Below are 13,815 nucleotides of genomic sequence, written 5' to 3'. Positions count from 1 at the left end.
TACGGAGCGTGTTAGCCTTGCTAGCCCGTGTGTCTGATTCTGATCTCATTTTCTGTGCAGACCTGACACTGCAAGTTAAAGCTGGCGACTCGAAGCTTCACTATCAACATCATATTCCTGCTGCTGCTGCTTCTCTCAGGTAAATGTCAGCTCAGGCTTTTGTATTTTGTGGAGTCATTTAGGGTACGATAGTCACCGTTAGCTTAACCGTGACGAAAATGTGCTTTATCGGGATGTAGCAGCTCAAAACATGACGTGAAGCTAATAGGAAAAACAGCGTCTATTCGAGAAAAGACTGACAAAACTACAAGATAGTGTCACTTTTCATGCATGTTATTTTTTTGGTTATTTGTTAGCAAGCAAAAGTAGTCACAGACAGGCAGCAGTTTGCTAACATACCCAAATATGGTACAATAACTTTTACCAAGGTAACGTTAGCCTACGTAACACCAGTCAGTAGACCAGCCCCGGTATGGAGCTCCTGTCCGGCATAGAAACCTCCACGACAACACACCCTCTGTTCCAATGTGGCGCACTTGTGATTCAGGTCAAGTTAGTAATTCAATTGTAATGTGACTCGGAGTTCGGCAAAGTTAAACCGGTGGTATTTCCTGATTCGGATTTGCATAACGTTAGAATAAAAAATAAAACATAATTGAAGGTCGGTTTACAATTACTAATAAATATATGCACTCATGTGTCAAATTGAACACATGCATAACTAAGCTACACGTAACTTATAAAGTCAAATGACATAAATAATGTCCAAGAAAAACAACATCAAATAGACAACTAAAAATTATTATAATTTAACCATATCATTCATGTTCTGTGAAATTAAAGAGTCCTACTAGAGTGTGCTATATTCACTTGAAATATAGCTAATAGGCCTTATACGTATAGTTTTAATTTGAACCATAAAAAAAGGCTTTTAATATATTTCTTCATGAAATAATTTCCAACCTACCTAATCACTTGCTACACAAAACAACTGACATCTAGTGGTAGAAGCTTGCACCACATCTTTAGTTCTTTAAATAATTGAAAGGAGTGTATGAATAGACCATTTAAAAACTATTAAATATAGGTGTTGCATTGTACAAAAATTACAACAGAAGAAAATGAGGAGGTTGTATGTCATGCATTAATCAAATTACACTGAACAAAAATATAAATGCAACACTTTTGTTTTTGCTCCCATTTTTCATGAGATGAACTCAAAGATCTAAACAAATTTCTATGTACACAAAATAACCATTTCTCTCAAATATTGTTCACAAATCTGAAAAAAATCTGTGATAGTGAGCACTTCTCCTTTGCCGAGATAATCCATCCCACCTCACAGGTGTGGCATATCATTATATGATTATTGCACAGGTGTGCCTTTTATATAGGCTGGCCACAATAAAAGGCCACTCTAAAATGTTCAGTTTTATCACACAGCACAGCATGCTGACAGCAGGAATGTCCACCAGAGCTGTTGCCCGTGAATTGAATGTTCATTTCTCTACCATAAGCCGCCTCCAAAGGCGTTTCAGAGAATTTGGCAGTACATCCAACCGGCCTCACAACCGCAGACCACGTGTAACCACACCGGCCCAGGACCTCCACATCCAGCATGTTCACCTCCAAGATCGTCTGAGACCAGCCACTCGGACAGCTGCTGCAACAATCGGTTTGCATTCCCAAAGACTTTCTGCACAAACTGTCAGAAACCGTCTCAGGGAAGCTCATCTGCATGCTTGTCGTCCTCATCGGGGTCTCGACCTGACTCCGGTTCGTCGTCGTAACCGACTTGAGTGGGCAAATGCTCACATTCGATTGGGTCTGGCGCGTTGGAGAGGTGTTCTCTTCACGGATGAATCCCGGGTTTCACTGTTCAGGGCAGATGGCAGACAGCGTGTGTGGCGTCGTGTGGGTGAGCGGTTTTCTGATGTCAATGTTGTGAATCGAGTGGCCCATGGTGGTGGTGGGGTTATGGTATGGGCAGGCGTATGTTATGGACGACGAACACAGGTGCATTTTATTGATGGCATTGTGAATGCACAGAGATACCGTGACGAGATCCTGAGGCCCATTGTTGTGCCATTCATCCACGACCATCACCTCATGTTGCAGCATGATAATGCACGGCCCCATGTTGCAAGGATCTGTACACAATTCCTGGAGGCTGAAAACATCCCAGTTCTTGCATGGCCAGCATACTCACCGGACATGTCACCCATTGAGCATGTTTGGGATGCTCTGGATCGGCGTATACGACAGCGTGTTCCAGTTCCTGCCAATATCCAGCAACTTCGCACAGCCATTGAAGAGGAGTGGACCAACATTCCACAGGCCACAATCAACAACCTGATCAACTCTATGCGAAGGAGATGTGTTGCACTGCGTGAGGCAAATGGTGGTCACACCAGATACTGACTGGTTTTCAGACCCCCCCAATAAAGCAAAACTGCACGTTTCAGAGTGGCCTTTTATTGTGGCCAGCCTAAGGCACACCTGTACAATAATCATGCTGTCTAATCAGCATCTTGATATGCCACACCTGTGAGGTGGGATGGATTATCTCGGCAAAGGAGAAGTGCTCACTATCACAGATTTTTTCAGATTTGTGAACAATATTTGAGAGAAATTGTTATTTTGTGTACATAGAAAATGTTTTAGATCTTTGAGTTCATCTCATGAAAAATGGGAGCAAAAACAAAAGTGTTGCATTTATATTTTTGTTCAGTGTAATTACTCGGCAACATTGAGACTAACTAAAAGCTAATTTTTTATGCTTTTTCTTTGCCCCAAACGATCAGTCTTTCGTTATATGTGACATCTCACATTAGCAGAAAATGTCAGGAGTTCACTCACTGCTTATTTGTTGTTATTCAGTGTTAAAAAAACAAAGCCCTTTGGTGATCTTCGTCTCTCATTGGAAAACTGGCACTGTTCTTTGCCTACGAGTAAATCAAATGTCAAATCCTACCTGTTTGACAAGTAACATCTTTAACTCAAGCAAGCCAGCAGTGGAGGGTGGGAAACTGATGTGTACACACGAGTAATTCATCAGCTGTGCTTCTCTTTCTCTACGTCTTTCTCTCCTTCTTTCTCTCTTCAGTGTGACTGTGTCTCATGGCCGCCCTCCTCAGACGTGGGCTTTTCGTGGCCTTGCATCACGCCCTTGGGCAAGGCAGCCACTCAGTCTGCCACCCTGCACTGCCTGCTGCTCTTCTAGGTAGAGTAACACTTAGCTCCTGCATTAACATGTCCCGGTGCGACTGCTGGCTTTTTCTCTCTTTCTCTGTCTTTTTTACTCTCTGGACCTCTCTCTCTGTCAGCTAACACATTACCACTCATTGTTGATTTTCTCTTTCAGTTTCAGTTTTCTGTGTTAGGGGTCAGTCTGCGGTGATACATTAGAATCTCTGAAAAGGGCCACCATTTCCATTTATGTCCAAACATGCATTTTGTCAATTCTTCCTGTGCAAAACCTTGGTGCAGTCCTTTATTTAATAGAACTTGAACTTTGGGCCAAATCGTGACTTGTCGTGTGTATCGTTACACCCCTCATAACAATGTATCTGCATTCTCTTCAGATGTTTAAAGCCACCAGATCTTATTTGCAAATTCAATGTATTTTGGTTAAGACTGAGCTTGAGGACAAAGCACAAAATGGACTGTTTTCAGCAAACACAAATTCTGTTATGGTATTATTGTCTGCTTATAGTCAGTAAGGGACTTGTACAGAAGAGGATGGGGCCACATGTAAATGTTTTATTTTGTTGAGGTTTGACCAAAAGTCGACCAAAGAAACCCCCTTTTGGTTAGATCTAAAAATCACGTGGCCCTCATCCTCTTCCGTAGACTTGGGTATCACTTTCAGAGATGTCTTTCATTGCGGATTTCATTTCTTCAAGGTGACTGGATTGATGTTTTATTGAAGTAATGAGTCATCCATGCAGCATAGGATATCACAGTTTTTGTTTTGTGTCCGTGCCTGTTAACGAATGTCCTTCAAACTCTTCATTAACAGTGGGAATCCCAAACGGTTCCTGACTTCCTCATCTTGTCTTGAATGGCGTTCATCATGTTGACCTGTGTTGTGTCTCCCTCTTGTCTGCTCCCCTTCATCCAGCCTAGATCTTGGTTGTAGCCCTGCTGTGAGGTGGTTTGGTTCTACTGGTGGGTGGAGCTCCTCTCTCCAGCAGCCATGTCGGGCTTCAACCTGCTGCATCTAATAACCAAGAGCCAGCCTGTGGCTCTGAGGCCCTGCAGTCTTCCCTCAGGTCCACTGACTGGGTGCTGTGTGCCTGCTGTGCTCTGCCTCTCTAAAGCCTTAACAGCCGGCTGGTGTGTCCGCATGTCTTTACTGTCCCAGTGTACGTGTGATCACAGCGCTTTTAGTGCTTTTCTCACATTTGCAGTGAACGATACTTGAGAGCTCCTACTTCTGAACAGTATAAGAGTATTTGCTTTTGTTGCAGTGATCAAAATGTCACCGTACTTGGTCAGATTCTTAGTTTAGTTTTTTTTCTTTTTTCGAGCGTGTAAAACCAAAGAAAATACAAATGAAACAAAAGATGATACAGACATGATACAGTACTATACAAATGAATGCAATAACAAAACGAAATATTTAATTAATAATTGAATAATCTGTAGTATCATTGTCTGATATCAATAAACAACAAAGCTTTAGCTAATTACACGTCCGAAAAGGGGTCGGAAGAAGTTTACACTTATTTAATCCGACCCCTTCTCCCATTTTTTTTTTTTTTTACATCTTAATATATGTTAACATACAATATAAATGTATACTTATAATCTTGAATAATTTATATAATCATTCATATAATATATACAGGCAAGTTAGGAGAATGGTCTCTATATATATACATATGTACATACACAAATTCATACAAACACAAATTCGTAAATAGAATACAAAACAAGAATATAAACAGTTATGGTTTAGCAGTTTCTTCCCTGTACCTTGTGAGAATTGTGTCTTTATACCTCTTTTTGAATAGTTTGATGTTTGGACATCCCTTTCGCTCCTCACTCAAATTGTTCCAGATCTTCACCCCACAAACAGAAACACAAAAACTTCTCTTTGTTGTGCGCACCCTAACATTAGTGAATATAAATGAACCACGTAAATAACAATTCCCTTGTCTTTCATTGAACAATATCTGAATATTCCCAGGTAATTGAACGTTTTTTTGCCTTCAACAAGATCTGACAGTTCTAATAATTTTAGCTCTAAGGATAATGGGTTTGTATGATCCCTTTCACCAAAAAAAAGAAGACGTTTTGTATTTACTTTTAGCAGTACTATACTGCTCTCTGCTGGATAACACTGAAGTGTTGTGGTTTGATTTTATGATGGGATTAAAATCCTACATTTCTCTTGTTTGAATCTTTTTTCTTTTTGGCATTTAAAATCTTCCAAAGTGGTATGCTTATATTTATGAAAATAAAGGGTTCTTATAAGGGATACAGCCCCTCTGTGGAATTCTCAATGTAAAATGTCATGTTTTTAAAGGTCCCATGTCATGGCCATTTCTACTGGTCATAATTCCATTGTTGAGGTCTACTAAAATAGATTTATATAGTGCAATTTTCCAAACTCACATTGGTTTCTCATACAGCATCTCTGTAAAGTATGGGCCCCCCCCGTGAGCCCAGTGTGCTCTGATTGGTCGGGACGTTGAGAGGCTTCCGTGTCGGCGATACAGCGAGAACAAGCGAAACTCATCCTGAGCACACAAACACTCATAGCCGAAGTAAAAACAATAAGTGTGGCTTGATATTGAGTAAGAAAAAGGTTTAGAACGCTGTGAGCATGGGTCTGCGGAGAGCATTTCTCCGCCATCCCAACGTAGTAGCCTGAAAAACGTTCACCCATTTATACAGTCATGGTAGATACCTTGTTTGTTTTCAACATCATAAATACACAAGCAACAATGAATACTTACAGGTTGTGTACCCGAATCTCCCGCTAGTCCAAACAAAGCAGGAACAGCATCGTTCTTCAGTGCCCTACGCTGTGCATACCCGGCATGAATCGCTGAAAGGTTTTGGGAAGCTTTGTTTCGTGAAAGGCTGGCAGAGGGTGCGGCCATAGCTCTGGGCGTGGCTATTGGCTATCGCTATTACGTAGCGATACCCAGGAAGTAAACAATGGAAAACTAGAAATCTCCAACGAGGCGTTTTGGGGAGGTATTTTCTGTGTTAGTTTTACTCGCTACAGGATGTACTTTGAGGGTTTACATGCATACAACCTTCATAACACACACGGGGACAGGTAATAACCGGAAAAGCATGACATGGGACCTTTAAAGTACTTTCAAACATAGAAATCCACAAAGGCTTTTTGAAATTGGCTTTGTGTAATGTGTAGTGCAATATGTTTTGAAAAAACTCAGCAGGGTGCTTAATTTGTTGTATTTCTTCTTGAGTTCAGCATCTGTTGAGTGTGTACATGTAGCTCTCCTCACATGCTACTACACAACACATGCTAACAGAAAAATATGACTCACGCTTTGCTTCCTTGCAGCTTGCTCGCACTAACTCTTGTGTTTTTGTTTAACTTTGCACTTAATGTTGTAAATGTTTAATTCCTAATAGGTTCTTTTTTTGGATAAAACAGATGTTTTTTATGTTTGGCCCTGCACAATCAATTATCCTTAGTGTTCATTATGGAGCAGTGAGCGTGTTCAGACATTGATATGCTCATGTCAGGAAAATTCTAAAGAAAAGAAGACTTTGACCACAATATCGAGTTAGTCCTGAACAGCTGGCACTGACACATGACAGCACTAGTCGCTGATACAGAGGAAACTGTGTTTTTTTTAGCATGAAATGGTGACTTTGTTTTCCTATTGCCATCAAGAAACATCACACTTATTTTGTCCTTCTTTGTCCCCTCAGGAGCATGTAGGACGAAGAAGACATGGCCGGTGAAGTTCCCTAAGGAGGAGCTGAAGAAGCGCCTCACTCCGGCTCAGTACCATGTGACCCAGGAGAGAGGAACTGAGAGGTAGCACCATAAACACTTGGAAACACAACACTTGCTCATCCTATTGAGCCATGTAAGTTCACTAATACATCTATCTCCCACAGTGCCTTCACTGGAAGCTTCACTCATAATAAAGATGAGGGGACCTTCACCTGTGTTGTCTGCAGCACCGCGCTGTTCAGGTGTGTGTGTGTGTGTGTGTGTGTGTGTGTGTGTGTGTGTGTGTGTGTGTGTGTGTGTGTGTGTGTGTGTGTGTGTGTGTGTGTGTGTGTGTGTGTGTGTGTGTGTGTGTGTGTGTGTGTGTGTGTGTGTGTGTGTGTGTGTGTGTGTGTGTGTGTGTGTGTGTGTGTGTGTGTGGTTATCTTTAATGGAAAACTGCATATTGGGAGCGATCTCTATGATTAAACAAATGTAAGATGAAACCAAACAATTAACTAATTGTCGTTGACATTTGCGTTTCCTTTTGTAGCTCCGACACAAAATTTGACTCTGGATCGGGTAAGTTGGAATGCATATAAATGCAGACTATATATTATGTACATACAACAAAAACAGTCTTCTTGTGTTTGGGTTAGAATACATTTAATTTACTTTTCTACAACTGACAACTCAATCGGGGGCTCTTGTTAGTTTAAGCATATATATATATATATATATATACCCAGTGTAGTCAATTGTTTTACTAATGTAGGAACAGTCATGTTTTATAACATAATACAATCACTAAAGACTACACGATGACTTCTGTTTTAATCATAAGTTGCTCTTCTGTTAGATGTTACTGAAACAGTTTGTTGTGAATGTGCTGAGCTTTGTATTACAGTCACATATACTGAGACGAGAAGGCAGTCAGTCAGCAGGGGGCACAAACATCACAGTCTTGCTTCCAGTCAAATTGATTTGGCTCTCAGTGTGTGTGTTACTCCTCAGTGGTGAGCTAGGGTTCCTCTGAGGAAGTGAAATGCAAGAATATTCAAGTCTGGACCCAAGTGTGAGCCAAACAAATCAACAGGCTTAATTTTGTCTTTAAATCACACATACAATATGCGACCAGTGCTGCATGTCTGTCCTCCTGTGTGCTGACATCTTCCTAACACGACACAACATCTGTTCAGGTTGGCCGTCTTTCTTCGACCTCGTGAAGGAGGGGTCCGTCACTGTGACAGATGATTTCTCCTATGGGATACACAGAGTGGAGACGACCTGCAGCCAGGTACACTGAACACTGCATTACACTCTAACAGCATCTGTTGTTAGCTCCTTTAGCACAGAGTCACTGCTCGAATCAAATCAAAGCACTGCAGAAGAAAAAATGACTTTACCTCCTGTCAGGTCACCCATTGTCTAGAGCAGGGGTGTCCAAACTACATTTTGAATCGGCCCTCAGCAAATAAAGATGAAACTTGAGCTTGTATTGTACTTCTTAAATATATCTGTAAACATATATTACACACTAGTGTCCATGTGTTAATAAACCCACTTTCAGTCAGTTAAAGTTGAATGTTCTAACAAATCTAAGTTGATAAGAAAAAAGCCCAATAACTTATTTACACAACAACCTTGAAATATACCCTTCCTATTTCCTCTTATGATAAGCAATCTGAGGCTTCTGTTTAACCTTTAAGGAATGAGCTGCTAACTGAAACCCTATGGAAAGCTGTGATGTAGGCTGTTCTATCAAGCATCATTTACTTACATTTGATTGATTTTGATAACTTATAACTTCACTTATGAGGCAATAAACCCACAAGTTTGGACACTCCTGGCCTAGAGGGAGTAACAGGGCATAAGACCATTATTATCCCTTTCTGTAATAACACAGCTCCCTTTAGCCTAAAAAACAATGTCATCAACGGTCCTTCCTGACACTGCCCCCTTCTCCTGTAAAGCCATCATGTTCTCCATAAAAAGCTGGAGCTCGATCTTTCCCATTGTGTTTCAGTGTGGATCGCACCTGGGACACCTGTTTGACGATGGACCAAAACCCACAGGAAAGAGATACTGCATTAACTCGGCCTCGTTGGGTTTCCAGCCCAAAGACGCGGCCTCCTCCAGCTCCGCCGCCGACGGTGGAGCAGCCAGCGGCTCCGCGAGCGACGGGAAGACGGAGCTCTGAGAGACACTGCTTTTGATTCACTTATAGGTGATTATGTTGTGAACATAAGGAAGGTGCTCAGGCCTCAGACACAGACCACATATAATCCTTCACAAGCTTCCAAAGCAGACACAATGTATCAGCTGATCGCCTTAAAGGGAACTTCCCTTCCCCTAACACCCTTTAATTTCCAAGGTAGTAGCATTTGGTCTGCTTGTTTAAACATGGATGTAGTGCTGGGTAGTTGTAGAGCTTATTTTGTATTCTAAAATATTTTCTTAGAGTATATTTTTGAAGTGATATTTGATACTGAGAGATCGGTTTGATGAAATGCAGGGTTCTGTCAACATTGACACAGGAGGGGACAGAGAACACTTTGACAGATAATATCTTTTTGTGGACAAATAAAGCACTGTGGCCTTCAGGTCACTTGCTGTTATTCACTTCTTTGCAGTGGGAAATATTTCAGTTTGTGTTTACAGCTTGCAATAAAACAGTTACTGGATGAATACAACCTGGAGAAATGCTGACTTTCTTGTTTCATGTTTTTGAAAGCAGGTGTATATACAAAGTTATCTCAGCTCAAGGTGTACTTACTAGTTCCTTTTAGGATTTGGTGTCGCACGATGGGGTTCTGCAGGTAAAAAAGTAAATGTAAGGCTAGTGCGCTCTATTTATTGTGAGCCGTTAAAGGCTGTTTTGATAAAAATGAATGAACTGATGCTAAAGGAAAAGCCAAATGAATAAACAAACTATTAGATTTTAGTAAGTTCACATAAACAAAAAGGGATAACCAAACTGGCCTTTGTTCTCCTTTTTATGCGATTAAAAACAGAATACAAAAGATGAAATGTGTAGAATAACAGAAAACAAACACATCCTTTCACAAACTATTACAAGCTAGTTTTCCATCCAAGTGTACCAGACATTTGACCCTCGTTTTCATTTTATTTGGAGCAGATAAATTGATGGTATGGACTTATTACAGTCCTGCAACATCCACTGATACCGGATTTTTCACACATTTATCCACAGAAAAAAAAAACAGCTGCCCATAAAGGTGTCTTGTTGAAGGGTACTAGGTTTTCTAGTTATTATTGGATTTCAGACAAGTAGCTTTGTTACTAGTAGTAACATGGGAGTCACAAGAGGTTGGAGGTATGGCGTGCAGAGTGTGATATCAGCCCATCAGCAGCTCGCTCTCTGAGTGTGGGAACCGCTGGTGGCTAAGCCTCAGCAATGAGAGCGTTTAGGTTCTGGATGCAATAAGGAATATTTTAAAGTGAGGTGTGTTTAGACTGCAGAGTGGCAGTATAAAGCGTGGGTGGTGGGGAAGGGGTCGGGGACAGCTGGATGATTTTAAAGCGCCAACATTTTACAACATGTCATCTCCGTCCTGAGGTCACACAAACATCGGGGGTGCATCGGTACGAGGAAATGATCTATTTACAGATGAGATGAGTAAGAAAGGCTGGGGAAAGATTTCTGAAGTTCAGTTTTGGGGGCACTTAGCGGAAGAAGCAGCTCAGGGATCAATTATAAACCTGGGGGCTCCGGGGTCTTCTCTTTGGACCCACTGTTGACTTTAGAGAAACTGGGTCGGAACGACAGGTAGTCTTTAAAAAGACATGTCAATGCTGTAACACTGACCAGGGCTACTGGGGCATCTGTGCTAAAATCCTTTTCCTCCAAACATCTGGAGGAAAAGAGTAGATCAAGGCTATAAGGCGGCCATCGGGTAGAAAGGAGATTATGAGGCCACCCAAGTGTTATTTATAGAAATAGCAACAAGTCCTCAGACCATTCGGTCTACTCTCTGTCCTGAGGGCTGTGGGAAACTGAGGCAGTGTTTTAGTTTAAAGGATGGAGAGATGTGCATTAGTGGATATGATGTATAATATTTTGTCTGTATCTTCACAGGTCCAACGTTTAAAGCCGTCAATTGTCACAGTAGACTACTTTTTGTTTGCTGTTTCCATCTAACGGACAGTTGTTTTTCATTGTCGCCACCATCTTTCCATAACAAAATGTTTATTTTTGTCACCACGACCAAGCTTCTCTCCTAATTTAGTAGTCATTTTTTATTTATCAGACGACTATGTTAGTTCCCTACAGTGCCAGGAGTTAGATGTTTTGATGATATTCATTTGACATGTTTCACTTGTAGTTTTAGATAACGTGACTGCAAAGTCAGATAGTATAACTTTTCTGAATTAATTCACTTTTTAAAAACTCAAAGATAGAAAATTCCAGTCTGGATTATTGCACACATCTTGATTAAAATGAGGTGTGGTGATGCTAAATTCTTATACGAACATTCCTTAAACTGCACAGCCTTCTATCACCAGATTTGGTACTTAATTGGTTCATGCAGATTATTATGAGTTTCACATTTACATTAAGATTATTTTCCACCAAACCAACTACTTTATTAGTCAAGATGTTTTATTCTGCCGAACAATATAGTAGTCATCACCACCTCAAATATGCTGCTTCTTCTACATCCACTTCTTTACTAATACCAACAGAGAGAAATAAATCACGTGTCTCTGCCTTGACAACAGGCTGTTTTCCCCCCGACTCTGAGCAGCTTATAGATAATGTCAGTCTGGGTTGGTGAGCATTGCTGCTGTTTGCGTAGTGACCTTGTTGACTTTGAGTCTGCACTCACATTCCTCACATTCCCCACAACCATCCTCACCCATCCCTCCCACCCCCCCACCACCACCACCACCACCACTCACACCCAGATCCTCAGAAACCAGTCTACCGATCGCGCAACCTTTCACCAAGAAACAGGCCCAAGGTTTCCGCTAGCAAACATTTCTCAGAGTCAGAGGTGCTGTGGACACATGCCTCATAGACCTCATAGGGCTGGTAGAACAATTAAATACCCGGTTTCATAATATGAGAATCAGGTGTATTGCCAAGTAGGTTTGCATTCATAAAATTGCTTTTGGTGTATAATGGTGCATACATAAATGTGGTAAGAGGAATAAAGGTGGGGAAAAAATTGCGCAAATATACAGTAGAACTATTAGCAAGACTAAAAGATTAAAAAAGAAGACGTTTTTTTACAAAAAATATACAAAAAGTAAGTATACTAATGACAATATAACAATTTACTAAAGAAAATTAAATAATGTCAGTTGACAGTGTAAAAATGGGGTAAAAGAGAGAAGGGCGTGACATGCTACACAGGCTCCAAGGCCGTAATTGAAGCCGGGACTTAGTGGTGTGCTGTGTCAGCTATCACGAGACTCTTTGGTGAGTACAAGAAATACATTATTTTCTGGATTAAATCCTCAAAAACATTGTTTGAATAATGTGAAACACGCTGTTCACTTTCATGCTAAGATTTGCAGAAGGCTAGCAGCTATAGCCAGGCAGCTAGCATAGTACTGCAGGTACTGGGGTTTTTATCTCCAATAATCTTGGTATATGTACGTTAGCACATTTCTTTGCACATTTTTATTAAGTATTGACTGCGTTAATTTATCACATAAATTATCACAAATTGAGATTGATGGTAATTTGTAGTGTGAATGTGTATTTCCAGAGTCAGTTGAGAGGGTTCAGTTGTTTAGCGTTAGCCGCTTGCTTAACATGAGAGTAGCGTCTTGCTAAGGGTGCTCTGTGTATATACATATAACATTTCTACATCCTTCACATATTATTTTGTACCCATGCCTTGTTTTGAGGTTTAGATATCTTACACACATTTTGTCTTTTATTATTATCAAGTATGGGTTATATTTGAAGCAAAGTGTGTTGTAAGAAATAGCAACATCCCTTCCGAGGTCAGGCATGTCGAGCATACATGCATGTGTGTGTGCAGGAAGGGGGGAGGCGTTGCTCCAAAGTGATACCAATGACCTGAACACTCTTAATGTGGATTAGGGAAAAGTTAAACATCCGCTGGTTGAGACACGCCTGGAGCATGTGAAAAGAAAGACACCTAGCCTGTTGGCTTTGAAGTGAGTAGATTCTAACAGCAGCTGCTGCTGTCACTTCTGTGTGTCTGCCCCGAAGAGTGAGCAGCATTTCCTCCCTGCTTAAGGTATCTTTCATATGAAAAGTAATAATTTCCCTGCGAGCTTTCTGGACTTTTAACATCAAATAAGAGAGGAGGAATATCATCTCTTCTGACGTGTGCTAAATGTTCCTGGTGGATGAAAAGAAGGAAGAAAGAAAGCCTGGGGAATTGTTTGATTTGACACATCCAGCTTGTACAATCCAGTCATTTAAAGGACTATATATACAAATATAGGCAGTAATGTCTCGTTGGGTCTATTATGTAAATGTTTATTTCCTGCATCTTCACTTTGTCATTTCATTTCAAGGTGGGTGGGCTTGAGTATATATCAGCAAGCTTCAAACACCCTGGACAGGTCTGGACACTTAATTGCAGACATTCAGAAAAAATACCTCACGACAGGAGTTTACTACTCTGAAAGGTTGCCAAAGCTATAACCCTTTTGTATTTTGTTGCAACATTTCTGATAACTGCAAATGTCATGGTCCATCCACAACTACTTGCATGTAATTGATTGGCCAAAGCTGTGTGTTGCTACATGATGTCTCATGCATTTGACAGGTTTAACCCTGGTTCCATCATAGCAGTGTCTGCTTGACATTGAAAACTCCTGATGGATTGTGACCATCTTAAAATCTTTATTTTTTCCAAAAAATGGTTCCCTGAGAATGAATC

The 13,815-nt window shown here is 40.8% G+C and overlaps 1 protein-coding gene across 3 annotated transcripts; it reads left to right on the top strand.

Moving 5' to 3' along the window:
• The first annotated feature begins 48 nt into the window (after positions 1-48).
• Positions 49-9,618, top strand: msrb3 (methionine sulfoxide reductase B3). Of its 3 annotated transcripts, none has more exons than XM_034112369.2 (7): positions 49-139; positions 3,107-3,223; positions 6,922-7,030; positions 7,114-7,191; positions 7,479-7,507; positions 8,125-8,222; positions 8,952-9,618. In XM_034112369.2, the coding sequence occupies exons 2-7, from the start codon at positions 3,121-3,123 to the stop codon at positions 9,123-9,125; spliced, it is 591 nt and encodes a 196-aa protein (XP_033968260.1). In that variant the 5' UTR covers positions 49-139; positions 3,107-3,120; the 3' UTR covers positions 9,126-9,618. The 3 variants fall into 3 exon arrangements, with proteins under 3 accessions (XP_033968260.1, XP_033968261.1, XP_033968262.1); XM_034112370.1 differs by lacking the exon at positions 3,107-3,223 and adding an exon at positions 4,124-4,274 and having other exon boundaries at positions 87-139; XM_034112371.1 differs by lacking the exon at positions 49-139 and adding an exon at positions 4,124-4,274 and having other exon boundaries at positions 3,184-3,223.
• Positions 9,619-13,815: the final 4,197 nt, after the last annotated feature.

Source organism: Pseudochaenichthys georgianus, chromosome 23 (assembly GCF_902827115.2).
Source record: "Pseudochaenichthys georgianus chromosome 23, fPseGeo1.2, whole genome shotgun sequence".
NCBI lineage: Eukaryota > Metazoa > Chordata > Actinopteri > Perciformes > Channichthyidae > Pseudochaenichthys > Pseudochaenichthys georgianus.
The sequence above is the reverse complement of the archived record's forward strand: the minus strand, read 5'-3'. Positions and strand labels throughout refer to the sequence as shown.

Bases quoted from the DNA above. Each gene is read 5' to 3' on its own strand.
- msrb3 (XM_034112369.2), top strand. From the start codon at position 3,121: ATGGCCGCCCTCCTCAGACGTGGGCTTTTCGTGGCCTTGCATCACGCC. The intron at 3,224-6,921 runs GTAGAGTAACAC...TTGTCCCCTCAG, and splicing joins ACTGCCTGCTGCTCTTCTAG to GAGCATGTAGGACGAAGAAG. The intron at 8,223-8,951 runs GTACACTGAACA...ATTGTGTTTCAG, and splicing joins TGGAGACGACCTGCAGCCAG to TGTGGATCGCACCTGGGACA.